The 11,350-nt window shown below is 43.6% G+C and overlaps 2 protein-coding genes across 4 annotated transcripts in view; both read right to left on the minus strand.

Annotated features, from left to right (window-relative positions):
• LOC142765105 (uncharacterized) overlaps positions 1-98 on the minus strand; it is a 15,532-nt gene extending 15,434 nt beyond the window's left edge. The window contains exon 1 of the mRNA XM_075865682.1: positions 1-98. This exon is cut by the window's left edge and continues 26 nt beyond it. Within this exon, the coding sequence (XP_075721797.1) occupies positions 1-53 (53 nt within the window). The 5' untranslated portion in view covers positions 54-98.
• Positions 99-4,899: 4,801 nt separating this feature from the next.
• On the minus strand, positions 4,900-9,772 carry LOC142761786 (uncharacterized). 3 transcript variants are annotated; one of them, XM_075867426.1, is made up of 4 exons: positions 9,625-9,772; positions 6,934-7,119; positions 5,309-6,477; positions 4,900-5,024 (listed from the first exon to the last, which is right to left on the minus strand). In XM_075867426.1, the coding sequence occupies exons 1-3, from the start codon at positions 9,629-9,631 to the stop codon at positions 6,287-6,289; spliced, it is 384 nt and encodes a 127-aa protein (XP_075723541.1). In that variant the 5' UTR covers positions 9,632-9,772; the 3' UTR covers positions 4,900-5,024; positions 5,309-6,286. The 3 variants fall into 3 exon arrangements, with proteins under 3 accessions (XP_075723541.1, XP_075723540.1, XP_075723539.1); XM_075867425.1 differs by lacking the exon at positions 9,625-9,772 and adding an exon at positions 9,009-9,422; XM_075867424.1 differs by lacking the exon at positions 9,625-9,772 and adding an exon at positions 9,009-9,422 and having other exon boundaries at positions 5,309-7,119.
• Positions 9,773-11,350: the final 1,578 nt, after the last annotated feature.

The following is an 11,350-nucleotide window of genomic DNA, read 5'->3' on the forward strand; positions in this document are numbered from 1 at the left end:
AGGCATACGATCACTACAGCAACAAATGCAAGAGCAATAAAGGCGATCCTCATTGCTTCTTGGCTCGCAAGAGAGAACACACAGTAGATTTGAGCAACGCTTCATCAGCTGTGTACATAGGTCAACAATACTACATAATAAGTAACACAGGCAGTGTTCTTTTGTTGGGCTATAGAAAAATGGGTTATGTGAGCAGGTGGAGTAATAACAATGGAACATGTATCATTCATAACTACAACAACAGGTGGCGAAAAGTCGTCCCCATTGATCCTCCAGCCACACCGACGCAGCCAACAATAAAAAAATGGCAGCATATCCACGGAGTGAATGATGGAGAGTGAGGCGAAGAATTCGTCCGTCCATTCGTTCTTGCTTCCGTCCGCCCATGCGTCCGTCAGTGTGACCGTCCATGCGTCCATCAGCCCGTCCGTGCGTGCATCTGTTCGTGCGTCCGTCCCTGCGTTCGTCCATGCAGCCGCCCCTGCGTCCGTTCACGCGTCCGTTCACGCGTCCATCCATGCATCTGTCTGTGTGTCCGTTCGTCCATCTATTCAACGCTCCAAGTACCACCATCTCGCATTTTCTCATCATATATTCCCCATATAGAAGCACCGCCATTCAGCCGACATTCCAAGGACTAAACGAGAGGTGGCACACGCACACTTTCTTACGGCTTGCGCTTCGGGTCCACTTCCCACCTTTAACCACCTCGAGTCCATGGTATTTACTAGTTCACTGTATTCATGGCATTGTGGCCGAACGCTCGCTAAACCTTTCGAAAACCAAAAAGGTTACGCCCAGCGAGTATGACGTAGCAAGCTTTTTCAGTCAGATAGGGCTCAATGTACATGCCAATGGCTGCTAATGGGAAATGAGAGGCGGAGAATTCGGCTTTTACTTTCTTACGGCTTGCGCTTCGTATCTACTTCCCATTTTTAACCACCTCGAGTTCATTCATGGTAAATACAAGTTCATTGTATTCATGGCACTGCGGCTCAACGCTCGCTAAACCTTTCTAAAGCTAAGGAGGTTACACCTAGCGAGTACAACGTAGCAACCCTTTCATGTTAGATAGTGCTCAATGTGCATGCCAGTGGCTGCTAATGGTGATCGCAGCCTGCGCGTTAACTAAAAGCCGAATGCTCCTGTCTCTCATTCTCCATCAGCAGCCATTGACATGTACATTGAGCACTTTTTTTATTGTTCAACAACGCACAGAAGAAGTCTGTCACCGGCACCACCTTGGAGGTCAAAATGTTATACTTGTTACATACTACAGAAGACGAACGGGTGCCGCTATAAAGAGTTTCACCCCTAAAAAGAGAAAGAGAAACGAAACTGCCAGACCACATCAGTGTGCATGTATGTGCCACTACAGTCCAAGGTTCTACTCTCCTGCACATCATAACTAAATCTAAAAGAGCGGCCTTAAACACATAAACTTTTTAAACACTCTCAAAGCAACTTCTCCAGATAAACTTGCATGGCACCCAGTACGCCATAAATCACCCTTAATTTATCCTGAGGTAGGGAAGCGCGCGCTGTTTCACTAGTAGCCTTCGTCGTTCGTCTGAGAGGCGTGGTGCCTGCTACGCACCTTTGAGGCGTTATATATATGTGCATCGAGTTGGTGCTGCGGCTGACGACCATGAAGAAATATATCTGAGCCTTTTGTTGGAAGCGTTCAACTGCCCACTCCTTACGCAATTCGCATTGCGTGACGACAGGTACGTTGTTATTTTACTCGTCTGAAACGCTCCATTACACATATTAACGTGATATCCTAACCGGCATTCAGCCAGCATGAAGGCGTAAGGTTAGTTTGCAACGCATTTTCAACACAAGGGTCATTCTGTGGTAGATTACTGGTCTGCCTCGCAAACTCCCTGGTTGTGAATCTTGTTTATTCCTTAGTTTTTTGTTTGCTTTTTTTTTGTTTTATTTCGCGCGACAGCGATTGTGGACACCGACGGCGGCGGCCACGGAGCGGCGGCAGACAACTTCGTCGCCAAAATCGGCCCTTGTTACAATCTCATAACAGTTTTCGCTATAAAACGATGCAGTTCGATAACTAATGCGTTGCATTCCAGTCATTACTCACCTTATACAAGATATTAAGATTGACAACGCGCGAGGAAGAACTCCAAACTGTTCAAACTACGAGCACTGAACTCTGTCAACTTTGTCTATTATGATTTTCTTTTTTCGGAATATTGTATTCTTCGAACGCCCTTCGAGAAATAGAACAGCCGACAGAGGTATACTCAGTGGATAATTTCACGAAAGAAAGAAAGAAAGAGGGGGAGGAGGGAATGAAACATTTATTTGGAGCTTCTAAGTAAAAAATTAGCGAGCATTTACACGCCGGCGCGATACGTGTTGCCATCTATGAGCGACTGTGGCAGGCTTTACTCTTTTTTAATCTCAGTTCCCGCTACCCTGGCGGCATCTGGCAACGCTAAAGCAAACCTTCGTATGTCGTCGTGCAAAGGTCGAAATGTGTGCGTTGTATCAGTTCTTAGTTGTGACGTTCTTGCGGTGCGCACCCTCGAATTTCTAATGACAGTTCATGCTCTGAGGGCTTCCCAAACCAAAATAATAAAAAAAAATTTATGAGGGCAAGAGAATGGTGCATACAAATGCTCGCGTTTGTACATCGCTTCATCGCCGGGGGTTGTGGCGTGCCCCTGTAATCCAGCTACTTGGAGGCTTGCACTAGTGGACGGGTTGAGGCTGGGAGTCCTGTCCCATGTTGACCTATGTTGATCGGGTGTCCGCGCTAAGCTGGGCGTCGATATGGTGGCCCCAGGGGAACCCGAGGGCGACCAGGTCGCCTAAGGAGGAGCGAACCGGCCCAGGGCGGAAACGCAGCAGGCAAAAGCTCCCGCGCTCTGCAGTAGCGGGATAGCACCTGTGAATGGGTGGCATGGAGCAGCCCAGCCGATACATTTGGACCTAGTGCTTTATTTTTATTTCTTAACCTTGTTCACACATTTTACAACAGTTTTGCATGCAACCCTTCCGTCTTTTTTATGGCTACACATATAGGGGTACATTCACAGTGACTCCGGCATGTCTAGTTACAGCCCTGAGCTTTTTATCACGTCATTTTTATTCTTTCCTTTTTATATGGCATATATGGCATAATCTGTTCAGGCGAAACCACAGAGTTAACATTTGATTTGCGCGTCTCTCATAATCATGAAGTGGTTTTGGGACGTTAAACCCCACATATCAATCAAACATTTGATTTGCCTGAATTGCCTTTAGTTTATTGAACACATCACTCTCATTCCACATACGTACATTGAATGATGACGAATTACCGTCCAATTGCTTGTAATATTCAGTATCCATACGCTAATAATTAAGTGTAAGAATTCCACTGCCACTGTGTCGTCTGAAGTTCTTCATTATTTATGAGCTCAATGTCTTCAGTTTTAGAATAAATTAAAACTGCAGAATCTTATTGCGAACTTCATTCACAGCAGGTTTGATGATATTCGCATACATAATACACGGACTCGTCTGAAAAGTAGGATCATAACACAGTTTAATCATCAATAGCCCCTTAAAAAGCTTCTACTTTAAATATTATAATCTTGTTAGCTGCATATTTGTTCTCCAATATGTTTTGCCATATTCATCTTAAAAGATCATTTTCAGCTCTCAACGTTTAAGCAATCAAACGCTCACAGAATGATACTGGCCCATGTAGAGGGCAGCGGCCAAAAAAAAAAATTGTGAATTTAGTTGTTAATTAATCTCCCAGTTACTTCACCGTTGTTAGCTCGTCTGATTCATCAAATGTATAACACTATTAAAATGCCATTTTGCAGTGCTAAATAATTCTTCTTTTACTTTAAAACAGCATAGATACGCATATCACGATGTTCGCAATGAATAATCTTGGAAAGTAGTCACGCAAATTTGTTATATATTATGTATTCTGCGCGAAGCATCAAATAATTGTGTGTAGTTTAAGAGCAAACTTTTTCATTTGGCCTCACGAAAATTCCACATGTCTTGAAATCTTTCAACCTAGCTTCAATTCCAACAGCTATCTCGCTGCTCTTGGCGGCTCGTTCACTTGCTGTTCAATGTTTCCCTAATCAGTTGTCAAGTGCTTAGCGACAACGCGTACTATACTTTAACGAGACTCGATCTATATACCAGCACAACAATACTTTAAAGGAGACACCTTCACGCCTGTCAGCTCAAACTGTCACTCATGTGGTCGTAGAAGCCCTTAATTATTCATGGGGATCAAAGCTCACGTTAGAAACTCTCCCCATTAAGAATACCCGTAATATTTGCATTTCCTCCCAGTATAAGTCTATCTTCATAAATGTGCAGTTCATAAATGTGCAGTTCATAAATTTGCAGTGTTTCAAAATAGGTACAAAGCATGGGAAACTTTCATTCACAGACAGCTCCTGGCACCTAAATATTGCGCATTTAATTTTGCCAGTCGTTCATGAATATTCTCGTCGGTCATTGAATGCTGCCAGCCCATTACACAAAGCACAGCAATACCCCCAGACAACGCTCCGACAACCTGAGGTTGTCCTGAGGATGACCTACACCGTACGAAAGTATGACCTGAGGAAGCCCTCAAATGAACCTCAAGTGGTCCTAAACCAGTCCGTTTGTCCGGCCTCAGATCGTCCTCAGGGCATCCAGAAAAGAGCACATTATGATGAGTCTAGTACTTTTTGAGGACGAAGCATACAAGACCTAGGCACTCATCAGACCTTACGAAAAGTTGCTCTAATTCTTCTTTTGGAGCGCTGAAATGACAACTGATCAATCAAAAGTGCCTGAACATGCACACTCTTTAAAGCACTGCCTGTGAGGTTTCAGTAACAATTTCTTCAAGTATAGCAATAAAAACAGCAATGCACAGAAAACATGTTTATTTTCAGGAATGAAACTTGGCAGTTTTCACTAGATGAGACTTCTTGCCCTGTGCCTTCAGAGGTCTTCATCCGATGGGCTTGACAACGCGACACTTTGAAGACATTCTGTAGTAATAGAAAGCAGCATATCTTGAAGCACAAGTGAATTTAGAGTATCAATAAGAATATTAAGACAATAACAGCATGCCAGATTTGAAAGCATAAAATGAAAATTATATTACCATAATGTGCAGGTACGAACTAGCCATTATATAATGGTGAAAATGATTTATATAGTTCATGCTTGCATACACATCAAAATTCGAGTAAGGCAAGAAAATTATTTAAACTATAACAGCAAAAGTATCATATGTTATGATAGCTTCAACAGCACAGATAATAAAACTCACCCTCATGGTGAGTGCGAGAAGTTCTTAAGCGCTGCTTCTGGAGCTTTTCCCCAGCATGCCGAAGCCACACTTTAATCACACACTCGATGTCATTTTTTTTTGTTTCCGGAAAATTTCGCCTCACGGCCTCTGAAAAAGTACAAAGTTCATAAAACAGGAATTACACAAACATAATACATTAATATAATGCTACATAGGTTGTTTGAAGAAGTACCTCTAGTCAGCATGATCGACATTTTGATAGGTGGGCACATCATCATTAAAGGTCCTTGCCATCCTTCCCCATGTTAATTTCAAGAGTACTGACATTGACACTATGTGTTGCATTACAAGAAGAACACCACGAAGAAGACATCATTGTAACTTTTTTGAAACCTAGCATGCAAAGAATGATGAGGCGCCTTTGACGAAAATACGTCCATGTATGAAAATGTTGACCAGCTTGTCTTAGGTACTTATTCCTGTTTAGAGATCCTCAGTGATCACTATGAGCTTCCATCTGTTAGTTTTCATCTGTACATAAGATTTCCACTACAGTTAAGAATGCCTAGTAGTGCTACCTGATAATAACTTCTGCAAGTAGTGAATGCTTGCGTATGTGTGCCATGCAAGTATACTAGTGTGCTTGAAGAAGCTGCAGGGTTTCTTACTGACAACAGATATTTCATGCTAAAAATTTTCCACGTTTAAGCACATAATTTTAATTAGCAAGCATCCTAAAAAATTTAATGCTTTCATGAAAAGATTGTTCTTTTGCTATTGACTTCAAATGAAAGATAATGTGGATAACAGACTTAGAAATGTCTGTACTCAAACACGGCTGTACTCAAACACAAGCCAGATAACCCAGTGTTACTTTTGGCGGTAGATAACAGAAAACAGTGTGAGCAATTCCGTGGGGCTATCATTGTAAAATAGGCATTGCAGGATGTAAAAAGATTCAATACTATTAAAAAACATAAGTACAAGCAGTTCACTTTACGTAAAGTTCAAAAATGGTGTTATACGTCTTATCATTGAAGCTGGAGGTGATGGTGCCCCTTCATCATCTTCAGACTCATAGGATCTCTTATTTTTTTTTCTTCTGCCTTTCCCAAGTTCTGCCTCGCCGTCCAAGTTGGATCCATTTTCTACCCTTGGCAGATTTGCCCGTGCTTCGGCATATGTATCTGCAGAAAGAAGGGCAACAACTACTAATTAAATGATAAGCATGATCATTTCTCAGATCTGTCACACATAACAAGTAGAACTCCAATTCCTTTGCATAAGTCATTACCAAGCAGGTACTAAGAGTCACCCATGATATTAAAATGGATCATTTAAATTTTGCTGCAATGACAGCTGACATGCAAGTATTCACAAAATATGAGATACTTGATTTCGCATAATTGTTCTTTTTTTCCTGATATTCTCGAAGCTATCTTCTGATATTCTTCGAAGCCATCTTCTGATATCTTTTCCTGATATTCTCGAACCCATCTAAACTTTTAAGAAGTTACTTTGATCTAAAGTGGCAATTAGAGTTACAATGCTGAAATTGCAGTTTATTACATACCTTTTACTTCATTGCTGACCAAATCGCTGAAAAACGTGCAGTAAAACAGCATAAATAAGGAATAATTTACCAAATTCTCGGACAACAGTGCAAGGCACTTCTATCCAGTCAGCCCCTGGAGTCGCTTTCGCCTTCAACAAACTATGTACATATTTAGTTTGTCGAGGCCACAGGCAGCCGTCGCCTTTCAGCCAACTTTTGAGGATGATCCCAGATGTATCATCCTCTTCTGGGAAGAGAACGACAACGTATTGACCTTGCAAAAGAAAGAGAAGCCAAATTCAAATTCTGTATACATTCTGACACAGTTGTGAAAGTTTATTACATGTGCACTGTAGCATGCAAAAGAGGGAAAACAATGCTTTTCCTTTTCAAATACACTTTCAGGCATTTCTGTGAGATGTTCTTCAGAGGCCAATACCGCAGACTAGAAGGCTGAGACACTGAGTAAATTCCCAGTATGGAGGAAGGGCATGGCAGAGAATAAAAATCTTCACACTTGAGGAACTTCCTTCCAATTATGCATGGCTCACCGCACGGGAGATGAGCAAAATTGTCAATAACGACGATTGACCCATCACTTAGCCTACAGCACCCATTTCTCTTTTCAGCTCTAAGAATGACATTGCCAGGCAATGTTACTTTTTTAAACTCGGGGCCTCGGCATGGAGCAACAAGTGGCCCGTCAGCATGCTCTGCAGCAAATACGACATGGCTTTCAGTTTTCTTATGCCTCAGAGGACGGTGTGCCTGCTCAGCAAGCCTGTTGCAAAGTTGCTCCAAGGGAAGGTCTGGCTTTCTCAGCATTCTCTTTAACGAGGACATATGGTTTTCAAATGGGAAGGCACTCCATGAGTCCAAGGGGCCAAGGTGTGTAACATCATCTGCCAAATGACACAGGCCATGCACATTGTGTGAAACATGCTCTTTGCCATAAATGCTTATGAATGTCCGGATAAAAAACTTGAGCATGTTTCCGGCATACTCTATCTCACTTGCAGGTGCAGCTGGTGTGGAAAGAACAGAGATCCCCACATGTAAAGCTAAGAAGTTCTTGTACATGTGTGCAGGAATCAGTGATGACAAAACAACGGGTCCTCCATATAAAAGAAAAAAGCGAAACTCAGTCGCTTTCCACCGATCAAGTTCAGCAATGCTCCTCGGCTTTCGGCTAAAATCACATGGAACACACCGTGCAATTTGAGAATTTTTTTCCGACATCTCAAGACGCACTTTGCTTCCAAGTCTGGTCACTTTTGGGCCACGTACCCACAGTGTCAAGAGCTTGTTCATGACACCCAAGCACACAAGGTGCATGTAATCTAATGGTATATCTTTCACTAGGTCAAAAGGAAGTTCCTCAAGAATACTTTCGCCTGTGTGATGCTCCTCCTGGACTTTTAAGCGAAAGCTGTCATCTGTTCGCTTGCGAGCATTGACGTTTGGGAAGCACACCCTGCCCTCACAGTAGACACCTTTTACGTCACATTTGGTGCAGCTGTAATAGCCTGTGTGGCTTCTGACATATAATACAAATGCCTTTGCTGGTGCATCACATATGAGGGCATACAAGCTAACAGGAATTGCAGTTTCTCCAATGGTAATCCCTGTTGTGATAGCAGCATTTATGTCACAAACAAATGGTCGCAAAAAATCATTCGCGTTGTTGGGCTTGCTGCTTCCGAAAAAAACACCCACTATAAATGGTGCTTTGTCCTCCAAATTACTTATGCGTCCCAGTATGCACCAAAATTGGCCCCGTGAACTTTTTGAAACCGGCAGACCGTCAATGTTGAAGCTAAGCTTCAAAATTCTTGGTAGTTCTGCACAATCTTGCAGCACTCGCTGTAGGCCTGCACTGAGGCCGAAATGATGGTATTTCCCGCCGGCCAGCTGCAACACTTCCAGGCACTTCTTGGGCGTCTGTAACAATGCCCTTGCAGTTGAAGGGAGCGCGCTGAAGCATTCGTGGGACTGTAGTACTCTCAAGAGCGATGTAACTGAAGTGTGCGATGCGCGAGATTGTAAGGCCCACGCTTGCAGTCTCTCACGAAAGGCCAGCAAGCTGTCCACACTGCCGCGTTCACAAACTTGCTCTTCGTTACTCCCAGTCGGTGCCAATTCGAAAGAATCCCTCTGCCTCACCTGCGAGGTCGCCGAAGTCGAAGCCGCAGCGCTGCTGTCATGGAAGGCACGCCGTTCGAAGTCTGTGTGATCGTGAGGCACAGAAACACTGCAGCCGCTGGGGTAGCACGCGTCGCCAGAAATCAAAACGTGTCCTTGGGGCACATCCGTTTCTGGAACGATCGAGGAGTGTGCCGAAGGCCGTTCTCTGTCATGAACACAAAGGCGACGATGGCCGTCTTCGAGGTCGACCGCACAAGCCTCGGAGGGCAAGTCGCTCTCTCTTTCGGCGTTGCGGGAATCTCGGTCAACGTACCGCGTGTCATTTATGACATCGGCCTCACTGTCAATAAGCTGAAAACTAGCATTGACGCGCCGATTAATTTCACGCCGAAATTTGCGATCCGCGCTCTCAGCCATCTTGAACAGCACAGAGCACAGTAGAATGGTGGCTAGACCAAAGAACACCCACCACCAGAACACGTTGTTAGGCTAGTCAGTTGGTTTGTACATACATACATGAATAAGCAGTAAAGATATACAGCGCGAGGCTGAAAATCAACTGTCCTCTCTTTTTTTATTTATTTACCTTTGCGGCTTACAACTTCAATATGAAAATTTAACAGAAGACACTCACCTGGCATGCTTACGATTCTTTGAGGGCTTCTGCGAGAAGCTTCCTCTATGGCGAGAAGTGTTGTATTGGAATGTTGACTCGACCAATGACTCGACTTGACTTACTGCAGGCCCATAATGATGATGATGATAGTTGCGTCACTTTAAAATGGGTAAACAGTGTCGTAGACATCCAGATTTAAAAGCACCTTGACTGCGCATGGTGACCGCATTAAGGTACTGCTTTTTTTTTGTTAGCACCACCACAACTTCAGTCGCCCATTCGTTTTCCCACAGCGTTCTAGTTCCAATGCTGCTCTATTCACGATAACCTAGGCCAGCCCAGTCGTCAGCATGGTCAGTTGTCGTCTGCTCGATGGGACCGTGCGGCATTGCAACACTGGACACTCGAGAATAACGTGCTCGCTATTCACAGTTTTCACGCCTGCATTCATTTTGGAGCCGACACCGTTTATACTCGCACCAAACTTGGTCTGCCGCACGTGCGTTCATTGGGGAAACGGGTCAGACCACAGTCAGTGCGATATAATTCCGTATGCACGTCGGCGGTAGATCACGACCAACGAAAACGTGCAGGCAGAAAGTTTGGCCTACGATCACTTACAAAGTAAATAAATAAATAATAAATAAAAGAACACGTCTTTCTCGTGTTGGCTTGAAGTGCTTCCTCGTGTAACTATCTCATTTTAATGATCGAGAAGTACTTTACTATTATGACTCGAAAGTAGGCATACGAAATCCCGTGGACTTATTCGTTAACAGCCAGAAAATTAACCAAACACGAATTGCGAAAGCTGCATGCACCTACGAAACATGCATATCCTCAAAACGTCCTCGAGCAGACGATATCAGGACAATTCTTCGTCCTTAAAAAGGTCTCAAAGGGGCATTTTGGGGATAATCCTGCAAGTGTCGACTAGAGGACCAAATGAGGACGTCCTGAAACTGCCGAGGACGTTTGTACCATATGAGGACGACCTCAGGTCGTCGAGTGTTGTCTGGGCCAATGTCATCACAGTTTGAACAAGACATATATCAGGTGTGTCGCAGGTACCGCTCTTCTCCCTGAGTGATGAATGATATGTCATGTTGAATACGTACTTGAGTGTATGTCATATTAGTTGCCAAGACCATAAAGATCCCAAGAACCTTTTCCTTATGATGGCTCGAGGACAGCAAAATTAAAAACCACGCGTCTCACAATGCGAATTATGTGACTAGTGGGCTGTTAAATCTTTCAAGCAATTACAAAAGCCACCACACATAATGTCTTGCAAAATGCGCAGCCAGATTTTTTTATTAATTTTTTTTTGGGGGGGGGGGGGGTAATTATACTTTGTGTGCTTGTATAAATGGAATGGAACAACTTTGTTTTTGTCCAGCACGAGGCGCTTAGCTAATAAAGACTTCAGTTGTGAGTGAAGCGCATGCCCTGTGCTCGTCTTGTCCGTCGAATTTGTTCTAGCGCCGCTCGCTTTAACTTCATTATGAAGCCAAATTAGCACCAGCTAGCCTACCAAACTATCTGTGATTCTACCAAGGTCGCCGTTCATCCTGTCGTGCACTCGAAGAACAACGCGGCCTTTGAGAACTTCTACAGTAATTTTTGGTCTTTGAGGCCTCGACAAAAATTTGTGTTTACGTTATTGCCTAAAAGATGGCGCGACACGTCAGAATTGATAGCGACACCTTCAGGCCGTTACGAAAGGCATTCATTCCATCCGCGC

The sequence above is a fragment of the Rhipicephalus microplus genome, chromosome 6 (assembly GCF_043290135.1).
Source record: "Rhipicephalus microplus isolate Deutch F79 chromosome 6, USDA_Rmic, whole genome shotgun sequence".
Lineage (NCBI taxonomy): Eukaryota > Metazoa > Arthropoda > Arachnida > Ixodida > Ixodidae > Rhipicephalus > Rhipicephalus microplus.

Bases quoted from the DNA above. Each gene is read 5' to 3' on its own strand.
- LOC142761786 (XM_075867425.1), bottom strand. From the start codon at position 9,407: ATGGCTGAGAGCGCGGATCGCAAATTTCGGCGTGAAATTAATCGGCGC. The intron at 7,120-9,008 runs GTGAGGCAGAGG...TTCTTTTGCAAG, and splicing joins CGACTTCGGCGACCTCGCAG to GTCAATACGTTGTCGTTCTC.